The sequence below is a fragment of the Sphaerodactylus townsendi genome, linkage group LG16 (assembly GCF_021028975.2).
Source record: "Sphaerodactylus townsendi isolate TG3544 linkage group LG16, MPM_Stown_v2.3, whole genome shotgun sequence".
Classification (NCBI taxonomy): Eukaryota; Metazoa; Chordata; class Lepidosauria; order Squamata; family Sphaerodactylidae; genus Sphaerodactylus; species Sphaerodactylus townsendi.
Window position 1 is genome coordinate 27,345,175 of NC_059440.1, and position 23,051 is coordinate 27,368,225.

The 23,051-nt window shown below is 48.2% G+C and overlaps 1 protein-coding gene across 1 annotated transcript; it reads left to right on the forward strand.

Annotated features, from left to right (window-relative positions):
• Positions 1–9,478: 9,478 nt before the first annotated feature.
• Positions 9,479–17,844, forward strand: LOC125445797 (C-factor-like). The gene is made up of 6 exons (XM_048519176.1): positions 9,479–9,631; positions 13,565–13,616; positions 14,265–14,452; positions 15,345–15,497; positions 16,928–17,038; positions 17,349–17,844. The coding sequence occupies exons 1-6, from the start codon at positions 9,479–9,481 to the stop codon at positions 17,460–17,462; spliced, it is 771 nt and encodes a 256-aa protein (XP_048375133.1). The 3' UTR covers positions 17,463–17,844.
• Positions 17,845–23,051: the final 5,207 nt, after the last annotated feature.

A 23,051-nucleotide genomic window follows, 5' to 3' on the forward strand; every position in this document is an offset into this window, starting at 1 on the left:
GTTCGTACATCCCAGGTTTAAAGAACATCCTGTCCTTAGAAGACCAAGGGGAGAAAAAGAATCGCTGTATCAACACAGCTGGTTGATTATGTCAACAAGGGGAACGGGAGAAGGAGACGCTACCCAGAGGGGAAAGGAAAAATTGGGATGGCTGCAACGTAGGATGGGGTGAGGGCAGAATTCAAATCCACCGACCTTACCTAAAAGGGCACTAGCAGCTCTGGGCACCTGCCCCAGTAACAGCAATGTTTTCAGTGTCCCGGAAGTCAAGTTGAAGTTGGGAAGTCAGATTTGACCCAAAGGTTGACCTAGCCAGGATATGGCTTGTATAGTATTGTAACAAGAAATAAAAGGGCCCTACTAGTCACTAAGAAGAGTTGGATTTATATTCCCCCTTTCGCCCCTGTAAAGAGACTCAAAGGGGCTTATAAACTTCTTTCTCCCCTCACAACGAACACCCTGTGAGGTAGGGGGGACTGAGAGCTCAGAAGAACTGTGACTAGCCCAAGGTCACCCAGCTGGTGTGTGTTGGGAGTGCACAAACTAATCTGGTTCACCAGATAAGCCTCCACAGCTCAAGTGGCAGAGCGGGGAATCAAACCCGGTTCCTCCAGATTAGAGTACACCTGCTCTTAACCACTGTGCCACTAAGATTTTAAAGAAAAATGAGGCCAAGGCCAACGGTGCAACAATAAAACAAAATGTATTTCATTAGTCAGTTAAAATTCGTTACATGATCAGTCCTGCTTTGTTCTGGCCTTCTGTTTGATGGGATAACGGAGAGAACTCCAGTAGTTAAAATCTGGGGGATTACACAGCTGAAGCTCAGCAATATCATCTGAGATTATCTTTGCAACAGGAAGATGGATTTCGACTTCTATTCCGAGCAAGGACTTTGTGCTACAATCCCAAGTTTATCGTTTAATAGCAGAAACGCTTTATTGTGCTATCAGGTTTTGAACAAATGGGTTTGTTGGCTGTCAGGAAATGCGGGCTTTCCTTGGGCAACAGCAGAGATATTAGGAAGAAGTGTGTTAATTCCTTCTGATGGTGTGCCAGAAGGAAACCTCACAGTTAATTCTCAGATTTGTTCAGGTGCTTTCATCCTGGCAGAGATGAAATGCTGTGCCATAATTTTTCTCTGTTCTCCCCTCCCTGCCCCCTTGTCTAAACAGTCTCCGGTAGAGATTTACAACCCGGCACCCATCAGAAAGGAAGCCTGATGCTGGATCTTGGTGTGAAAACATTTCAAAGCGCATAAGCATCAAGAAGTTTCCTACCCTCCTATGAGGCATGGGCAAAGTGTATGACTCTATAAAGGCTGATCCATCTGGATAGAAACAGCCAAGGACAGCTCATTCCATAGAGTAGTGAGAGCCAGTGTGGTGTAGTGGTTAAGAGCAGGTAGACTCTAATCTGGAGGATCAGGTTTGATTCCCCAATCCTTCACGTGAACGGCAGACTCATAACTGGTAAACCAGGTTTGTTTCCCCCACTCCTACACATGAAGCCTACTGTTGACCTTGGGCTAGTCACAGTTCTTGGGAACTCAGCCCCACCTGCTTCACAGGGTGTAGGGAGGGGAAGAGAAAGGAGTATGTAAGCCCCTTTGAATACAGGATAGAAAGTAGGGAGGGTTATAAATCCAAACTGCTTCCTCTTGATAATGATTCTGTTTCTCACTTTCCTTCCAGGCTTAATTTCTGTATTTGACCACCATTTGTTTAATCTCTTCTAAATCTCGCTATGGCTGCTGGTTGTGGTATACAAATCACTATCACAATGGAAAGAAGGTGTTGTGAAAAGTGAGCTACCCTTGCAAGGTTTTTTAGCATTTCCTTTTCCTGTCCTGTTGTGGGGAGAGGAAGGGAAAGGAGCTTGTAGGCCACCTTGAGCCTCCTTACAGGAGAGAAATCCAAACTCTTCATCCCTGACACCATGCCATCTTGGAAGAAGCATTTCCTTCTCTTTCATTGAGGCAGGTGATGCTGAAGTTGTGCAAGGTTTGTGTCCCAAGGTTACCCTCTGTGGTGGAGTTAGGAATTCGAAGCCGGGTCTTCCGGATACTAGTATGGCTCATTTGCTGGCTGTTCTGGATTTTCTGGGCCGTGTGGCCATGATCTGGTAGTTTTTGCTGCTAATGTTTCACCCACATCTACGGCTGCCGTCTTCAGAGTCACGTCATGGTGAGATGTGTTTCCGTGGCACGGTGTGGAGTGATTGCGTGGTGATGTTTATGCCCGCTGTTGGAAGAGATGTGATACAGCCACCTTGCTGAAGGAAATTGGGCTTGCAACTGGTTGCTGGATGGGAGATCAACCTGTCTTACCTCCACCCCCATATTTATTTATTTATTACATTTATATCCCGCCATATCTCCAAAGACTGCAGGCTCACAATAAAACATACATAATAAATACAATAAACATGATAAGTATAGACAACATTTAAAGCATCATAAATATCTAAGTTTGCTGGCATTCCCCCCGGAAACAAAGATGGCGTGAAAGACGAATGCCCTGCAAGCAGAAAAATAGCTTCTCAGTGGGAAGATTTGAGGCAAGCAACTTTCCTGTTGTGAGCGTTATCTGTTTTCAAGGAGTTGTCCAGTGAAAGATAAACCATGCTGCCTCCAGGGCCAGGCATATGCAAGATGTGATCACTTTACTATGCAACCGTTTCAATTCTCTGCAGTTCTATTGCCGTGTTAAGGCCTTGACGTCCTATCAGAGGGTAAACAAATCCAGCAGGTAGCCTTCAGCTACATGTTTGTTGGATGGGAGCTGCAGGCCTCAATGTGAAAATCAGGGTTTGGTAAACACGTTCCGGTTTCTGTCTGAGGGAGAGCAGGCAGTTAAGGGGAAAAGACCAGACCTTTTCTCTGGGTCACCTCAATACCCTTTCCTGTGTCGACTTGCTCCTGTTAGTTCCTTCTTCATCTGGCGGAGATGATTCCACGTTCCCTCCTTCTGTTTGAAAGTGCCCTGAGATCTCAGCTCTCAGATGACAAGGGACCAGATCAGACAGATCAGCCTGCGGCCTTTTGTGTTTTTACCACGGCCCCTTTGAGGATGCTGCAGGTAAGCCTGGTGGGCCCAAGTCCAGAGAAGCGAAAAGGAACAGGCTTGGCACGTACTGTTTCTTGGCGTGCAAAAGGGAAAGAAGAGAAATAGTCATGCTTGCATCGATATAATTTTGCAAGGCATCATTATAGGTGTTTGAGGGTCATTATGGTTCGGCTGCGGCTCAGACCTTTCCCTTCTCCCCTTACTTAATTTTCTGGGGAAAAAAAAAGAGGGGAATGATTTTCTTTCTTCCATTGCATCTGAGGAAGCGAGCACTCACTCATAAAAACTCTTGCTGAAATACCTGCTGTATCTTAGGTTCTATTAGGCTTCTTGTTTTCCTGAGAATGTGGCCAGGCGGGCCTCTCTTGTGTGCCCTTACCTGACATAGAATCATAGAGTTGGAAGAGACCCCAAGGGCTATCAAGTCCAACCCCCTGCAATGCAGGAACACATAATCAAAGCACTTCTGACAGAGGGCCATTGAGCCTCTATTCAAAAACCTCCAAAGAAGGAGACTCTGCTATACTCTGAGGTAGTGCATTCCACTGTCGAACCCAATCTAGACGCTATACTCCTATTGATACAGCCCAGAATCACATTGGCTTTCTTGGCAGCCGCATCACACTGCTGACTCATGTTCAGTTGGTGGTCTACTAAGACTCCCAGATCCCTTTTGCATGTAGTTTGGCAGCTGGGCTCTACTATGGAACAGATATGGCCTGCATTGAACTTGGTAATTAGCAAGCTTCTTAGCATGTGACTGCCAATGCCAACTTTCCCATACAGGCTGGTATCACTACTGGATCCTTCACGTGTGAAATCAGTTGTTTATTTCAAAGGCACCTTGCCAGACAACTGCAGAGAGAGCTGGTAAATATTTGCTGATCGGCACTAATTGGATAAGCCCCTCCTGACGTAAGCAATGAAAAATCACTTGAAGGGCCTATTGTTCTGATGGTGTTTAGATCCAAAGCCTCACCTGAGTGTACTATGATCTCATAGTTGTAGTCTTTCATCTGCCAATTTCACTGTTCCCTTATGTTTGGTTCCCTTTCAATATTTACGCTTAGCCCCTCCCCTCTGTGTTCCCGTACCGTTCTGTGTTCCCAATTTTCTTTCGCCGGTAGCTTCTATTGGATATCTATTTTCACTTTTCATAATATTTTTATCCTTTTAATTGTATCGCATGTACCTTCTGCCGGTCTGTGCTGGTCTGTGAACGTAACAAAGATTGATGGATTGAAGTCAGAGTTGTTTTCACAATACCCTGAGCTGGAGGACATCGTTTTAAATTCCAGGTTGCCATTCTTTCTCCGCCCAAGATGGCATGTCCCTGGCATGTTGCTTCAGTCCTGCATCGACTGACGGTCTAAGAGCCTCGTGCTCAGGTGTCCCCTGACCTAGATAGCCCTGGCTAACCTGATCTCGTCAGATCTTGAAGGCTAAGTACAGTCAGCCCTGGTCACTATTTGCATGGGAGACCACCAAGGAAGACCAGGGTGGCTATGCAGAGGCAGCCGATGGCAAACCACCTCTGAACGTCTCCTGCCTATGAGGGTCCTCTTACATCATCCACATCTTGACAGCAAATTTAAAAGAATAGTTTAAATTTAAAAGAATGGTCTCAAAAGAATTCACAGAATCACAGAGTTGGAAGAGACCCCAAGGGCCATCCAGTCTAACCCCGTGCCATGCAGGAACTCACAATCAAAGAACTCCTGACAGATGGCCATCCAGCCTCTCTTTAAAAGCCTCCCAAGAAGGAGACTCCACCACCCTCCGAGGTAGCACATTTCGCTGTCGAACAGCCCTGACGGTCAGGAAGTTTTTCCTGATGTTTAGGTGGAATCTCTTTTCCTTCACCTTGAGCCCATTACTCCTGGTCCTAGTCTCTGGAGTAGCAGAAAACAAGCTTGCTCTCTCACCAACATGGCATCCCTTCAGATATCTTAACATAGCTATCATGTCACCTCTTAACCTTCTCTTCACCAAACTAAAAATACCCAGCTCCCTAAGTCTCTCCTCATAGGGCATGGACTCCAGACCTTTGACCATTTTGGTTGCCCTCCTCTGGACCCATTCCAGCTTGACAGTGCGGTGCCCAGAACTGCACCCAATATTCCAGGTGAGGTCTAACCAATGCAGAATAGAGAGGTACAATTACATCCTCTTGACGTTGACTACGACTTGACAGCACATTTACAAGAATAGTTTAAATTTCAAAGAATCATCTCAAAATAATGCAGAGGTGTCCCTGCAATATAGTTTCCTCTGGCCTTGCATTGCATGTTTCAAGGGAACCTGGGAGAAAAGGAGTCTCCGTCATTTAAAAAAGTTTAGATCGTGCACTGAACATAACGCATGGCCACACACACGTCAGCTTTCGATCCCATGGCTGGCGTCTCCCATCCGTTCCTGCCGCATCAGCGTACCTCTGTAGAATCCCAGCAATGCTGTCTGGCACCAGCAAGCTCTCTGATGTGCTGACAACCGGGATTAAGCAAAGCCCAAACGTGAGGACAACTTGTGCCGTAAAGGGATTTTCATGAACCCGCCTCAAAGGAGCCCCTCGAATAAATCAAATGTAGGAAGAGTTTTCTTGGTTGCTTTGGGTGTGTGGGATCATCTCAATTAAGTGCAAGGAACGTGCACCTGGAAGCCAGACCCGGGCTCGTCCTTCTGTTGGATGGAGACATAGAATCATAGAATCATAGAGTTGGAAGAGACCCCCAAGGGCCATCCAGTCCAACCCCCTGAAATGCAGGAACGCACAATCAAAGCACTCCTGACAGATGGCCATTCAGCTTCTCTTTGAAAACCTCCAAAGAAGGAGACTCCACCTTGCCTGCATCAATGGTTCTAGATTCATTTGTTAACTAGTCCTGATCTTTCTGGGAGGGATTCCTGGTTTTTAGAACCCCGGGATGCCTAGAGAGAGCTGCTTCCCCCTCTCATACCAGCAAATGAAGTTGTTTGATTCTGGACAAATGGAGCAAAGTCTTGTGCACATAAAATAATCATCTTGTGGAACTCCCTGCCACAAGATGTGATATGTCCCCTAGTTTCAGCGGCTTTAAAGGGGGATTATACTCAGTCATAGTTCATCGATGGCTGCAGGGCCTTGAATATGGAGCTGTTGCACCAGGCTTGTGGTTGTGAACCATAATAGTACCCATGTATTGCCCTTTTCAGCATACCTAGATACTGGGAAACAAAAAAGCTTTATCATGGTGTCTCCCTGACTGGCTCCAAGGTCAGGTGGGAGATGGTGGCATTTCAAGCCCCCTGTTTGGCACGCAAAGTAGAACGGTTTCTTGTTGCAGCTTTTTTCACTTTGTTATGTGGTTATCTTATTCCCTGACCTTGGCAAATTCTGTGCCCAGCAAACAGTTTTGATTTTGTGATGCTTTTGGGGGAGGAATTCGCAAGGGATACACTTACCGCTTTGCTCGGGAAGTTTCAGATCTGGCAATGCAACATCGTAATTCCCATTCAATGAAACAGATTACGCTAACCCTCGTGTCTGGCTTTTGGGGAGGCCGAAGAAGAAGAAGAGTTTGGATTTATACCTCACCTTTCTCTCCTGTAAGGAGACTCAAGGGGACTTACAAGCTCCTTTCTGCCCACAAGACACACCTTGTGAGATACGTGGGGCTGAGAGAGTTCTCAAGAATTGTGACTAGACCAAAATCACCCAGCAGGGATGTAGGAGTGTGGAAAGAACTGTGACTAGCCCAAGGTGACTCAGCAGGAATACAGGAGTGCAGAAATACATCTGATTCACCAGACAAGCCTGTGCCACTCAGGTGGAGGAGTGGGGAATCAAACCTGGTTCTCCAGATGAGAATCCACCTGCTTTTAACCACTACACCACGCTGGCATGCCCCTCAACTTGCTATACCGTTCATCTGAACTAGCATTGCCTTCCTCTGCATAGGAAACCTGGACTTTTTTTGGTGGTCTCCCATCCTGCCTAGTCTCTGAGATCGGGTGAGATCGGGCTAGTCAGAGCCGTCCAGGTCGGAGAACCATTTCTAGCAACTTTAAAAAAACATGTGCTTGCACCAAGATCCATTTCTGCTGGTCAACAGAGTTGAAAATTCGGCAGGGGATCTTGCCTGTTGTTTCTTTAGTCCGGGTTGTTTTTGTCTTGAGTTTTAATTGCCTGTTTTGAAACTATCACCAAGTGTTGTGGGCGAGAGGATTCCAGTTTTGTTTTGAAGGCTTTAACAGCCGGAATCAACTGGTTGCTGTGGGTTTTCTGGGCTGCATGGCCGTGGTCTGCTAGTTTTTTGCTCCAAACTTTTCACCCACATCTACGGCTGTCATGAAACGACCAGACCACGGCCACGCAGCCCAGAAAACCCACATCAGCCATCCTGGGATTTTGGGGTGGGCAGGTGGCGTTCAAAGTGAATTGCAATCAGATCCTTTTTGCAAAGTTGTCTGCACGAATGAGTCCAATCACAGGGCGATTCCGCACACGAGTAAAATAGGTTCGACCCAGTTCCCTGAGAAGGGTACTAACCTAGGTCGAAGCCATTGTTGTTCCCCTCTGCAACCAGCTTGATCCCACCTCAGAGGGCGGAATCATCCTGTGCCTATTCGCCGCTCCATTCTGATTGGCTACTGTTCTACGGCGATGTTCCGTCTATCCCCACACACGTTATAAAAAAACTGCCACAGGAGTGGAGGGATGAAGGTGGCATTTTTTGATTGGTCAGCTGTACACATGCCCGAAACACTCAGCTGTGATAGGCTGAATGGGGGACTCCTGGCACTAGAGATTCCGCACTTTACTGGAATCGAGCTGAGTTCGAGCGTGGTTCCCTGAAAAAGTAGTAGTTCCCAACTAGAGTCGGAAATTTGACCATTACACGGGGCAAAGTTGGTACAAAACCACGTCAATCCCAGTGGTTGTGCGGAGCACTTAGGTCGAACGCAGCTCGAACTTAGGTCGATAACGCAAGTGCGGAATCGACCACAAATCTACGGATGCAAATCTCCTGTTCCTTGCCAGACAATTTCAGCCAGTGTTGTGTGGGTTTGCCAGCCCTGCGCCAGCCCCAGCAGATGGCTCATGCACTGATCATCACTTTGCCCAGCATGGCAATGCACCCAGTTTGAAGAGGGCACCTCTCAGGGGTGACAAATCTGGAGCATGCGCCTAACTGTTATAATTCCAATGCACCATCGTCCCAGGGTTTAACGCCTTTTCTGGAACAGCATATCTAGGCCCCAGTGGCAGAGTTCGTGGCCTTGAAGAACATTTCCGTTTCCTAGTAATACTAGTTCAATCACCATCGTCCCACGCTATAGGTAACTGGGGTGTTTCCACACCTAAGTCTTGGGGAGGGAGAAGCTGGCACAGTCTGTGCTCTTTTTATGACATACACTAACCTAGACGGGCCAGGGCATGCACCTTTACCCCAATTTGATAAATGGAACAAAAATTATATATTAGAAGAAAGCATCACTCTCTTATCTTGAAAATCATTGAGAGTGTGTGTGTGTGTGTGTGTGTGTGTGTGTGTGTGTGTGTGTGTGTGTGTGTGTGTGTGTTTCTTCTGCTGGCAAGCTGACATTTCCAAATGTATTACATCTCGTAGTTGTCCTGAAATTTGCACCCCATCTTGAGGTCCTTGCGGGGAATTCAAATATGTCACAAAACAAGTGGGGTTTTTTGTTTTTTTTAAAAAATGTAAAGTTGTAACCGCTCATGTCGAAAGGTGTTTTTGGGATAATGTTTCGGTCCATGTGTGAGAAAACAACGTCCTCCCAGCCATTGCAGAAGATGGTTTGGTGTTGATTTGATACAGATGTGTAAAAAAGAGTTTAAAAAGGGAGGAAAGAAGGGAAGGAGGAAGGACAGGGAAAGGAATCATAGAATCAAAGAATCATAGAGTTGGAAGAGACCCCAAGGGCCATCCAGTCCAACCCCAGGAAAGGGAAAAGAGGGAAAGGGGAAGATAGGAAAACCCACAACCGTTCGGGATGGTGTTTTGATTTGCTTGCCAAAGTTTGTTTGGTATGGATTTCATATAAATGTGTAAAAAAATAACCCAACACCACCATTTAGCATGGCATTTTTATTCGATTGTCATTTGGGGAAGGGGGTATCCATCTAACTGCAACCGCTCTGGGGGCTCTGCGATTCTGCAGAGGCTCTCTTAAGATGACAATGGAGGTCGTTGCAAGGAGTTCCAAAGGCGAGTTTTGCAACGGGATGCTGGAAGGCTCAGCCAGGGTCCCCCCTCCCAGCCCTCTCCCCGCCGGAGAAGGGTCCCGTGGAAGCCACGGCCCCAGTGGGATGGGTGCGCTTCCGAGGGGTGGGGTGGGTGGGGGAGAGGGCGTGGCCTCCCCCATAAAATGCGGTGCGGGCTCCACCAGCGCTCCAGTCCCGGCTGGCCATGGCTCACCTTCACCCCCAGCTGCGCTGCCGCTCCGTGCTCATCACCGGCTCCAGCAGGGGCATCGGCTTGGGGCTGGTCAGGGGACTCCTGGCCGCCTCCCCCTGCCCCGACCTCGTCCTCGCCACGTGCCGCTACCCGGAGAAGGCGCAGGTAAGCTCAGGAAGGGTGCCAACCTCCGGGTGGGGACTGGAGGGCTCCAGGGGCGACCGCGGATCTAATCATGTTCACCTGCAGAGTTCCAGGGGTTGCCCCTGATCTCAGGTGGGGGCGTGGTCAGTTCACCTGCCTGGGGATGCCAACCTCCAGGTGGGGACGTGATATCCAGGGTTTGCAGCCGATCTCCAGGTGGCAGCTGGTGAGCTCCAGGGATGGGGGCTGATCTGGGGGGTGGGGGGGAGGCCAGCTCACCTGCTGCATGGTGATGCCAAACTCCAGGTGGGGACTGGAGAGCTCCAGGGATTGCAGCTGATCTCCGGGTGGGAGAGATTAGTTCACCTGCATCATGGGGATGCCAACCTTCAGGTAGGGGCTGGAGAGTTCCAGGGGCTGCCACTGATCTCAGGTGGGGGCGTGGCCAGTCCACCCACATGGGGGTGCCAACCTCTAGGTGGGGGCTTGGGATATCCAGGGGTTGCAGCTGATCTCCAGGAGGGAGAGATTAGTTCACCTGCACGCTGTCATGAAACTACACCTGGGATTTGTTTCTTTTGGAGGTTGCATTCTGGAATGAACAGGAATGGGGGAGCAGGGTTCACCCCTTGCCGGCTGGTTCTTTTTGGGGCTCCAAATCCCCCCTGCTGCTTTTCCCATCATGGGCTTCAGAGGGGGAGGACCATCTTGGAGGGGCATTTTGAGCAGCAAAATAGTCAGCGAAGGGAAGATGCATCACGTACTTACCCCATATGCAGAACTGCAGTCTCTGCTTTCACTTAAAACACACACACACACACTTTGTTCCATTTCTGCATAATGTCTTGAACAGCGGTTTCCAAACAGTGCTCTGCGAAGCATCTCAAAGCGCTCCACAAAGAGATTGCCATAAATGTGACTTGGGAAAAATTAAGTTGATGTCAAAATTTAAGCTATTTAGAATCCAAAAAATAATTTGCGCATTTGCTATCAATGCAACAAAAGACTGTCAAAAAACAAAAAGTAAAGAAAGACAGCCAGGAACACATACCATGTGCACCTTTGGCACAAGGGCAACAACAGTAGCGCCCTGTGATTAATTTATTTCCTGGAAAGTTCTCCCTGACTCTAGCCTGTTTGTTGCCATAGTCAGATGAGTCGATAATCTGATGGGCAAGAAAGGGGGAGAATCCTTCTTTCCTTCTCGCTTCGTGCTTCATCACCTTAGCTGTCAAAAGCTGTTGATGCCTTTGCTTGCTGTGCTCAGAGTTCAGCATCGCTGGAGGCGACACACTGCGGTTCAGAGGTAGAGGCTCCGTTGGCTCTGCAGAAGGTCCCAGGTTTGAGCCCAGGTATCTCCAGTTAAAGGATTTGGGAGGAGGTGAAATGGACCCCTCTGCTTGGGACGTTGGAAAGCGGCTGCTGGTCAGAGCAGAAAATACTAACCATGAGAGCCATGTCCTGTAGTGGTTAAGAGCAGGAGGATTCTGATCTGGATAAGAAGAAGAAGAAGAAGAAGAAGAGTTTGGATTTATATCCCCCCTTTCTCTCCTGCAGGAGACTCAAAGGGGCCTACAATCTCCTTGCCCTTCCCCCCTCACAACAAACACCCTGTGAGGTAGGTGGGGCTGAGAGAGCATCAGAGAAGCTGTGACTAGCCCAAGGTCACCCAGCTGGCGTGTGTGGAAGTGTACAGGCTAGTCTGAATTCCCCAGATAAGCCTCCACAGCTCAGGCGGCAGAGCTGGGAATCAAAACCCGGCTCCTCCAGATTAGATACACGAGCTCTTAACCTCCTACGCCACTGCTGCTCCTAATCGGGTTTGATTCCCCACTCCTCCACCTGAGTGGCTTATCTGGTGAACCAGATGTGTTTCCGCACTCGTACATTCCTGCTGGGTGACCTTGGGCTAGTCACAGTTCTCTGAGAACTCTCTCAGCCCCAACAGGTGTCTGTTGTGGGGAGCGGAAGGGAAAGGAGCTTGTCAGCCACCGTGAGTTTCTTTACAAGAGAGAAAGGTGGGGTATAAATCCAAAGCTCTTCTTGAGGACCTGATTCAGTAAAAGGCTGTTTCAGACATGTTCCCTTGATTTGGAACTGCTCTGGGGTTGACCGGATTTCATGCTCCTCGCCGCCTTTCCCAGGTTTCTGCTTCATGGTACACCTGGCACGTTCCCTGTTGTGCGACAGGTGTTTGATGTGTTTATTGAGACGTTCCCTGTTTCAACAGAATTCTCTGGGAAATGTGCAACTGGTGATCCCACCAAATGTGGGTGCTATTTATAAGGGGTCACTCTGGGCTGAAATCTCTTGTATCAGATAACAGAGGATATGGACTTTGATTTCTAGTTGCCAAGGAGCTTGTTCAATACTCTTTCAGACCGAATAAGTAATAGAACATCTAGTATCCTTTTAAAACAAAGAATTGCATTTGTGTGTGTGTGTGTTTTACGATGGTGATAAAAAACATTCTCCAGTATTTCCAGCTGCATGAGGACAGGTCACAATATTGCCACCGTTTCGATCGCTGCTTATTTAAAATCTGAAACCTCTGGTACGCAGTGCAAACTTTAGACCTTTTTATCTGCCCGCGGATTTCCCCTGCTCGTGTTTTCAAGTGTGTCCAAGATATTACAGCTCAGCTATCTAACAGTCTTTTATTAGCATCCAGTGTGAAAACAATAGAGGCAATTAGTTGTGGGACTGAAGCAAGACAACATGCAGTGATTTGACCCGATATTTTCGGGCAGAGTATCTTGGCCCCTGTATCTTACCATCTGCTCTAGGTGAGAGAATAGAAGATATGCTGAAAAATAAACATAACTGAGAACATACCTGCAAACGTTCTCCTAGTTATTAAATAGTTCTGTATTTCCCAGATGATTGCAAGTTGTGGGAATGTGAATGGGGGCAGGAGAGCTTCAGGGGTTGCAAGTGATCCCCCTCTGGAGCCGCAAAGGGCTGTGTAATCTGAGGTAAAATAGCATCTGAGAAGATCGTCATCTGTCCTGTGAAATCAAGGGAAAAGTTTCCACAGCGCTTGGTTTGCAGGGAAGGTTAGGCCATGTTTGCTCCAGTATAAAACTATTATCCGCTGTTCTCAAGGTCTATGGGCTGAAAAGGGAGAGTTCGCTGCGGATCTCTTGCATATCGGTGTCGTAAAAGCCTGTGACTTGGTATGACGAGCGAGAGTCTCTGGTTAGAGAGGACGCCCTTATAAAACCTCTCTTGTTTGCTCTGAGTCACCAAGTGTACACAGTCCTTTTGACTTCACCTCCTGTAAGGGCTCTTCTTGGTTTAAATGGAATTGAAGAGCCGAGCAGGTTTGGTCAGGGAGTCTTCCCCGGTTGTGTCATTACATCAGTGGGCTCTGGAGCTGGCTCTAGAAAACTTCTGGGGAAGCACTGTTCAGCAAATGGTTTTTTTTTTAATGTGAGTCAATTTCAAGGTTGACAGAGCTGCCTCATATGAGGTCACCCTGGCAGCGATGCTCCACAAAAGGAACGATTGCAGATCCCTTATCACCTTTGTCTTCACCACCACACATTATAGATGGCAAGGTCCCTGCCCCAAGAAGCTTACAATCTGTCATGTGCTATATGACAATCTTGGCTCTGTATTGTCGAAGAGGGGCTTTATATAGCCAAAAGTGTTCAATAAATGTTATAGGTAAAGTGGAGTGCCTGACAACGAGCAGGAAGGTTTGGGAGTCAATGTCACAGGAAAAAAATTTTTAAAGGCCTTGGCTACTTACCAGAAGCTCTGACCATAGAGTTTCTGGCAATTGCTAGAACAACCCGTGTCGTAATCAGGTAGTTCTAGGAATCATCAGGAATTCTATGGTTAGACCTCCAGCAAAGGCTGCAATTGAGTGAAGTTCTCTCACCAAATGGGAACCCCAGTTTTGGACCCTGAAGGGATACAAGACTGATGTACATCTTTTTCTCTTGATAGGAACTTCAACAACTTTGCAAGAAGTACCCTAATCTGAAACTCCTTCAGCTCGGTAAGAAACGTGGCCTCTTCAGGTACAGATTTGATGGGGAAGGACAAAGAACGATGGAAGGAAAATTTGGGTGGGGGGAAGGCACGGGAAAGTTTTTTTAAAAACCAGGTGGTGTAGTGGAGCTGCTCTGTCATCAGGGCTAACAAATTGCAAACATTACATAATAAAAATCACCATTAAAACCAACAAAAATATAATGAAATCAAAACCAGAGCTAAAATGCATACAAAATCATACAGAGTGATAGTTAAAATATTGGGCGGGATGGTAGGATCACTGAGGGAACGCCAAAGGAAACAAAAGATGGCAACAGAAAGGGACTTAAGGCAGTGGTGGGATCTAAAATTTTTAATAACAGGTTCTGATGGTGGTGGGATTCAAACAGTGGCGCCGCCGCACTCACGCACCTCCAGTCCCTATTGGGCAGGGAGGTTGCTTTAGTAACCCCTTCTCGGCACTCAGAAAAAATTAGTAACCACTTCTAGAGAAGTGGTGAGAACTGGTTGGATCCCACCTCTGACTTAAGGGTTTCCTGGAGTGGATAGAGAGTGCAGAATTTCGGTGCCAGGACCAAGAAGGCCATGTCCCAGAGTGCCACCCCAGAAGCCTTCTTTCGTGGCTGTAGCTGCTTCTTCTCTTTGCTTCCAGACGTGGTTTCCGAAAGCAGCATCGAGAGAGTGGTCAAAGAAGTGGAAGAGATCGTCGGGGATGAAGGGTTGAACTGCTTGGTCAACAATGCTGGCATCAATGTGGTGGCCACTCTGGAACAAGTCACGGCGGAGACCATGCTCCATATCTACGAGACGAACACGGTTGCCCAGCTGATGGTCACCAAAGTAAGAAAGCGGTTGCTTTCACCTGGGATGAATTACTTTCCTCTTTTCCAGGCAGAAAAGTTTGAGATTTGAACCCAGAGCCTCTCAATCTTCGTTCCTTCTCTTACCGCGCTACAGCTCACTTTATCTGGGGTCTTTTTAAGTTATGGGGGAGCACAGGAAAGTGGTGGAGAATTTGATAGTATATTGTTTAGGGTGTTGTGGGTTTTCCAGGTTGTAAGGCCATGTTCCAGTAGCATTTTCTCCTGACGTTTCTCCTGCATCAGGTGAAATATCAGGAGAAAATGTCACTGGAACACGGCCATACAACCTGGAAAACCCACAACACCGTAGTGATTCTGGCTGTGAAAGCCTTTGACAATAGTATATTCTTTTTTTGTGTGTGTGGACTTGTAACTTTGATGAACATGGGGGCTAAAGGTATACATGCTGCTGGAGATCCAAGTTAACATTCCACTATTGTCGTTTGCACCTAACAAAACAGCCATGGGGGCAATTTTGAAAAGGGTCAGTGCTGTGGATTTGGGAAAGGGAGGCTTTAACTTTTCTTCCCCACAGTGGGAGATTTTGGGGGGACCCAGTATGACATTACTCCTTGGAAAACCCGTAAGTGATGGCACACCCTTCAAGATATTAATGAAAACTTGATGGTAAAACCATAGAGTTTCTGGCAATTCCTGGAGATGACTGGTGTCACGGTCTATATTCACGCTTGTATACCTTATGCCAATAAAGGTCTATTGTGTGACTGGTGTCACTTCCTGGTTTTCTCAGAACATGGCCATCTTGCTTGCAAATTCAGTATTCTGTCGTGTTGCCCCGTGACCCTCCAATTGTTGCTTTGCTTGTTTAAAAACACTTCTCTTTCTCTCCTTTCTCATTTTCCTTGCAGGCTTTTCTTCCTCTGCTGAGGAGAGCTGCCCAGCAGAGCACCGGGATGGGGTGCCACCGTGCGACTATCGTCAACATGTCCTCAATATCGGCATCCATGGAACTTGTAGAGGACAACCACTTCCGCATGGTGTACCCTTACAGGATAGCGAAGGTGGGTAGCTGCTGAGATGGAGAACCGTTTTCCTAGGGTTCAGGGGAGAGTCCACTAATTAGCCAGACTCTGAACCATAGACCTGAAGCTTTTGAGACCCTCCAAAGGATAGCAGGGCATAATGTTGGATTTTGACCAGGGAGACCGTGGCTGCTTCTGCTGATTGGTGGACTTTCTGGCTGATTGGTGGACTTCTGGCTCTCTGGTGCCCCAGCAGTGGTGGGATCCAAAAATTTTAGTAACAGGTTCCCACGGTGGTGGGATTCAAACTGTGGCGTAGCGCCAATGGGGCTGGGCAGGGCACGATGGGGGCGTGGCCGGGCATTCCTGAAGCGGGGCATTCCTGGGCGGGGCTGTGGCAAGGACGCAGCTGCTGCACTGGTCCTTGGGCGGGAAACGAATGCACGCAGGCGCAGGCTGCCACGCACGCCGGTGCACCTCCTGCTAGACTGCTTCAAGTTCTGCGTGCTACTGCTGAGAGGAGGGGTGTAACTAAGGCAAAAATCATGTGGCAAAATCACCAATTAGTAACTCCCTCTCGGCACACACAAATAATTAGTAACCTACTCTCGGGAACCTGTGAGAACCTGCTGGATCCCACCTCTGTGCCCCAGGTGTAACTTCTTAAGCATGCCAAGGGGATGGGCTGGCCCTGACCACAAGCTGTGTAGCTTTTGCTGTGATTGCTGCAAATGCAGAAAAAAATAGAACTTCTTTTTCATTTCAAGGGCAACAATTGTTTAAAGGGACATTTAATACTGACCAGTTAAGGTCCCTTACACGTGGGTGGTTTGTCTTAGAGTGAATGCTATTGGAAGCAGTCGCACCGCAATTTCCCATTTTCTTTGCCCTGGCCACCTCTGAGGTTTATTTTATTTTTTAAAGCAATTGAAATAATGTGATACTCTATATATATGGTTCTTGCCCCTTTCACTGCAGACATACACAATGAGATATGCAGAGAGATGAACCAGCGTGGTGTAGTGGTTAAGAGCAGGTGGATTCTAACATGGATTTGATTCCACTCCTCCACCTGAGTGGCGGAGGCTTATCTGGTGAACCAGATGTGTTTCTGCACTCCTACATTCCTGCTGGGTGACCTTGGGCTAGTCACAGTTCTTCAGAACTCTCTCAGCCCCACCTACCCCACAAGGTGTCTGTTGTGGGGAGAGGAAGGGAAAGGAGCTTGTAAGCCACCTTGAGTCCCCTAACAGGAGAGAAAGGTGGGGTATAAATCCAAACTCCTCCTCCTCCTCCTCCTCCTCCTCCTCCTCCTCTTCTTCTCCTTCTCCTTCTCCTTCTCCTTCTCCTTCTCCTTCTCCTTACTGGGAGGAGGGATCCTACTGCTTACACAGCAGAAGCTGAGAAACCTCACAAGCCTATCCCATGCATGGCTGTAAGATCCTGTTTGCTTTTCTTCCCGCCCTCAGACAGCACTGAACATGATCACCAGATGCCTCGCTGTCGATTTGGAGCGGGATGGGATCCTTTGCGTGTCTCTGCATCCAGGCTGGATTGACACGGATATGGGAGGAAGTCTGGTCAGTGTTCCAGCTCTTTCATTTTTGAGACGTGTGTGTGGTTTCTCTTGCGGCTGGCACAATTTCTTTGTAATTGGAAGCTCCAGACGGGGGCTGGGAACTACTGGAATTATAACTGATCTCCAGGTGACAGGGATCAGTTTCTCCAGAGAAAATGCTTTGGAGGGTGGGATCTCTGGCATTATACCCTGCCAAAGTCCTCCCCCCTCCCCAAAGGCAGCTCTTCTCCCAGATCTCCTGGAATTTTCCAGCTCAGAGCTGGCAAGCCTCCCAACGCAACTTCTCTTCTCTTTTTTGTTGATCCTTACAGGCTCCCTTAAAGGTCCAGGATGCCATCCCCGGGATCATCTCGTGTCTGGCTCATCTCAGTGAAAAAGACAACGGGAGCTTCCTGAATGGCCAAGGGGGGTATCTCCCCTGGTAGCAGCGAGGCGTGAACGTTGGAGGCCTCACGCCCCTCATTCCATCTCAGTTCTGGCACAAATGTGTGGGGATCGCTAGCTAGTATTCCTCTCTTTTTGAAAGCTGTTAGCAACGAAACTTGAAAATCAGCCAGTTCCTGTATTGTGTGATACGTTTTAGCCCTCTTGACACTAGCAAAATCTGATTGCTTCTTTGGGCCTCAGGAAAAGCCAATGAGGAACCATGATTTGCTGGCCGTGACTGACATCTTCAGAGGCACGTCATGGTACATTGATATGGGTGAAGCGTTAGGAGTAAAAACGGCCGGACCACAGCCACGCAGCCCAGAAAACCCACAACAGCTTGTTGATTCCGGTCAAGAAAGCCTTCAACAATAAACTTTTAAAAACTTCTTTTCTTTTAACTGTGCTCAAACTGCCTTTAAATACAGAGAACTTGTCCTTGGATCATGGTGAACCTGACTGAGGGAACTCAGCAGGGATATAAAGTCATACGTTCATCTCTCCAAACCAGCGCGGTGTAGTGGTTAAGAGCAGGTGCACTCTAATCTGGAGAACTGGGTTTGATTCTCTGCTCTGCCACTTAAGCTGTGGAGGCTTATCTGGTGAACCAGATTAACTTGTGCACTCCAACACAAGCCAGCTGGGTGACCTTGGGCTAGTCACAGTTCTTCAGAGCTCTCTCAGCCCCACCCACCTCACATGGTATTTGTTGTGGGGGGGGGGGGAAGGGGAAGGAGATTGTAAAGCCCCTTTGAGTCTCCTTATAGAAGAGAAAGAGGGAATATAAATCCAAACTCCTCCTCCTCCTCCCCCTCCTCCAGGGGAACTGTAATTTGGGCAGAACTCCTGGCCCCACCTGGGAATTGGCAATCCTACTTCTTGGAGACTGAAAAGCTACTGTCAGCCAGAGTAGACAATACTGCCCAGAATAGACCAATGGGTGAACTTAGCATAAGGCAACTTGACATACATCAGTATTAGCAATTCCTGAGATCACAGCGATGAAACTGCATGTGGCCAGATTTACCAGTTGTAATTTCTGTGTAAAATCACTCCCCTGGAGCGTGTTTGTACCATGTGGAGGAAGGTTTTGACTTTAGGGGCCAGATCCTTCTTCCCAAGTTACAGCGAATGCACGTACAATCAGTGTGCAACTTAGATTTTTCTTTATAACGAGCATGGAGTAATTCTTGTGGTCCATTTATTGCATTCACGGCTGAAGCATGAGATTTCAACCCTGCATTTATCTAGGGCAGACATCTGCAACCTGCGGCTCTCCAGATGTTCATGGACTAAAAATCCCATCAGCCCCTGCCAGCATGGCCAATTGGCTGGGGCTGATGGGATTTGTAGTCCATGAACATCTGGAGACCCGCAGGTTGCAGACCCCTGATCTAGGGAGTGGTCCCTGGTTTCATTTGTAAAGTGAACACACATTGGCTGTTTCTTACAAGCATTTGGATATGTGTATGTGGTCACTGCAATGTGAACCAGTAACTTGAAACACCCCCTTCTCCCTTGTCGAAGATGGAAACCTTGATACATTTCAAAACTCCAGAACTATGTTCCTCAGATGCATTTCCTGTGGTACTGCACAAATCAAACTTTTCATTTCTTCTCTATCGGAAGTTGTCACCTTGAAACTTGTTCAATAAAGCTTTTTTTTTTTTAAGTCCGAACTTGGTGAATTGTCTCCTTGTTTGCCCTGATTGGTCACATGTTTTCTCATACTGGGACTATCAATTGAGAGACCTGTCCATATCTTCCCATATTTCACTCCCTAATCCACAAGAGGACTAGAGGAGCCAATCTCTATATGTTGCCTGGGGTTCTGGAATAGTAACCCAGGAAAACTATATTATGTGATTAATATTCATTATTAGTTATATATAACTATAGAGTAAGAATTATTCTCTTTTCACTGGTATTTAGCTAAAAGAAATCTTTCTGCAGACCTGATATCTGCCCCTATTTTTCAGAGACAAAGGCCTTTTAGACAGAACACTGAAAAATGCTGAGATTTGGCCAAACACCCAGAAATACTGGTTCTGGTGGGTTTTCTGGGCTGTGTGGCCGTGGTCTGGTGGATCTTGTTCCTAACGTTTCGTCTGCGTCTGTGGCTGGCATCTTCAGAGGTGTATCACAGAGAAAAGTCTGTTTCACTCTGTGTCTGTTTCACACCCAGAAATAGATATGAAGGTACACAGTAGCCCCAGATAACTTTGTTTCCATCCTATTCAGTTATCCTTGTTCACAAGAACTGCAATGTAGTAATTATAACAAGAGACAGAGGATTTTCTGAATTTTAACAGTTTGCTAAGTAGCAAACTAAAATTTATTTCATGACAATACGATTTTTCTTCTGTTAAATTTAAATATGGCTAATAGGTAATGAGATGTGCACCTGTTTTCTTTCCTCTGTTCCCCACTGTTTATACAGAAACATTTGAAGGTAAATAATAATGTACTAAGTCAGCAGAAGGGAGGGGGAGGCAATAACAGCATGTCTAAAAGAGGACCTTTATGAAAACGTTTCTTTTGCTTCTTGATATGTTTGTGATGTCATCAGACTGCCTCAAAGTAGGATTGTTTTGTTTTTCAAACCGTATAAAGATGTTAGGCTTCTGCTGGTGGGGTGTGCCTTTCCCTCTCACCCCGCTGAACAAGGGCGTACCTAGGCAAACTGGAGCCCTGGGCAAAACCTGAGTTGGATGCCCGCCCCCCATGGGTGGCCACCCCACCACAACAAAAAAATTGTTTTGCCCCAGGTGATTGGTGCCTGCAGGGGGTGCATTTTTAGACATATCTGCACCAGTGGCGTTCCTGCCTAGGGACAGGGGGTACCCTATGTCCCCGGGCGCCCCCCATTTGGTCACGTGGGGGGGCGCCAACATTTCAGGGTCGTTTGTGTGTTTTTAAATTTTAAAGTGTTTTTTCACATTCCGGCCTGCAGGGGGCGCATTTTTAAGGCTAGCGACACCAAAATTTCAGGGTACCATCCAGAGACGGTCCTGATGATACCACCCAAATTTGGTGATGTTTGGTTCAGGGGCAACAAAGTTATGGACCCCCAAAAGGGGTGCCCCCATCCCCACTGTTTTCAATGGGAGCTAACCTGAGATGGGGGCTACCCATTTGAGGGACCATAACTTTGGTCCCCCTGAACATAACCTCACCAAACTTGGGTGGCATCATAATAATAGTTACCAGATGATACCCTGAAATTTTGGTGTCACTAGCTTTAAAAATACACCCCTTCCAGGCACCCCAAGAAATTTGCCCAAGATTCTTTGTTTTGCAGTGACTTTGCTCCATTGTAGCCAATGGGGAATTTCTGAGTGTGTAGGCACATTTTTGAAGGTAGAGGCACCAGACTTTCAGGGTGGCTCCAGTAGGGCCTCCTGGTAATAGCATCCAGGTTTGGAGACCTTTGCTTCTGTGGGGTTAAATTTTATGGGCCCCCAAAAGGCTTATTTTGTTTCCCTGCTCCTGCACATGAAAGCCTGTGGGCTGAGCCCCCCCCCCCCCCCCCCACGCCCCCCTCCCCCCCCCCCCCCCCCCCCCCCCCCCCCCCCCCCCGCCCGTCCTGATCGGGTGCCACAGCTGAGGAGAATCTGCCCGACAGTGCTCGGGAGACCCCCTCCTCCCTCCCCTGGACCACCACGCTGACCTCCGCCTTCGCATGAGACCGCACGTGCATGTTATGGGGTGATTCCGCTATCTTCCCAAGCCTCTTTGAGCTTGGCAGCCCGTTTGGACAATGGAGCCGAGAGCACGCCACCTTCGCACAGGCCCCACGTCAAGGTTGTGGCGTGTCCGAGCCTCTTTGGGCAGGGGAGCCGCTGGGGGTACTGCTGCTGCCCTCCAGTGGCCAAAGGTGTGAATTACAAGCGCAACCCCCCCCACCACCACCACCACGCGGCATTTCTCAGGTTATAGTTGAGAGGAGGGGGATTTCTCAGGTTATAGGCAGGGGAGCCGCTGCGGAGGGGCATTCCGAGAGCGTGGTAACGCTTCCTGAGAGCATTACAACGCTATATAAAAGCGCGGCAGCGCTCTCTGAGCGTTGTAACGCTCTCAGAAAGCCTTAGCACGCTCTAGGAAATCGTGGTGGCGCTCTCAGAAAGCGTTACTTCGCTCTCGGAGAGCCCTCCGCAGCGGCTCCCCTGCCCAAAGGGGCCCCGATGCGCCACATGATTATATCAACTATAACCAGAGAAATGCTGCGTGGTCGGGGGGTTGTGATTCATGACTTTGGCCACCGGAGGGCAGCAGCGTCCCCAGCGGCTCCTCTGCCCAAAGAGGCTCGGACACGCCACAACCTCAACGTCGGGCCTCGTGCGAAGGTGGTGCCCTGGGCTCTCCGCTACATTATCCAAACGGGTTGCCAAGCTCAAAGAGGCTTGGGAAGACAGCGGAATCACCCCATAACATCCACGTGTGGTCTCGTGCGAAGGCGGCCGTCAGCGTGGAGTGGTCCAGAGGAGGGACGGGGGCTCTCCTGAGCACTGTGGGGCAGATTCTCCTCTGCTGCGGCACCCGATCATGATGGGGGGAGGAACAGGGGCGTAACGAGGCAAACTGGACCCCTGGGCAAATCCTGAGTTGGATGCCCCCCCCCCCCCATGGGCGGCCACCCCACCAGGACCAATTTTTTTTTTGCACCAGATCATTAGTGCCTGCAGGGGGTGCATTTTTAAACATATCAGCACCACAATTTCAGGGTATCATCAGGAGACTGTCCTGATGCTACTCCTCAAGTTTGGTGCAGTTTGGTTCAGGGGGGCCAAAGTTATGGACCCTCAAAAGGGTAGCCCCCATCTCCTTAATTCCCATTAGAAAGAATGGGGGATGGGGCACCCCCTTTGAAGGTCCATAACTTTGCCCCCCCCTGATCCAAACTGCACCAAACCTGGGGGGTATCATTAGGGCAGTCTCCTGATGAGACCCTGAAACTTTTGAGACTGTGCCTTCAGAAATGTGCCCCCCCCCCCAGCTTGCATCCCCCATTGACAGCAATGCAAAAACTCACTTCAGAACAAAAATTCCTGGGCAAATTTCTGGGATGTTCCTGCAGGGGATGCATTTTTGGATTTATTGGCACCAAACTTTCAGGGTATCATCTGGAGATTGTCCTGATGCTACCCCCCACGTTTGGTGCAGTTTGGTTCAGGGGGGGCCAAAGTTATGGACCCTCAAAAGGATAGCCCCATCTCCTTAGCTCTCATTGGAAAGAATGGGGGCACTCCCTTTGAGGGTCCATAACTTTGGCCCCCCCTGAACCAAACTGCACCAAACCTGGGGGGTATCATCAGGACAATATCCTGATAATACCCTGAAATTTTGGTGCCGATACGTCAAAAAATGCACCACCTGCAGGCCAAAATGTAAAAAAAAAGCAAAAAATAAAAACGGTTTGCTCACATGCCCCTACGTGACTCAAAATTCCGATGCCCTGGGCAATGGCCCAAACTGCCCAATGTTATGCCCCTGTCGCTGAATGAGTTATTGATGCTCAAAATAAAAAAAAAATTTCTTTAAAAAATATTTTTGCTTCATGATTCTTGATTGGGATAACTGAGCAGGCG

Coding starts and splice junctions, on each gene's coding strand:
- LOC125445797 (XM_048519176.1), top strand. CDS start 9,479: ATGGCTCACCTTCACCCCCAGCTGCGCTGCCGCTCCGTGCTCATCACC. Junction 15,498..16,927: donor ACCCTTACAGGATAGCGAAG/GTGGGTAGCTGC, acceptor TCCCGCCCTCAG/ACAGCACTGAACATGATCAC. Junction 17,039..17,348: donor CGGATATGGGAGGAAGTCTG/GTCAGTGTTCCA, acceptor TGATCCTTACAG/GCTCCCTTAAAGGTCCAGGA.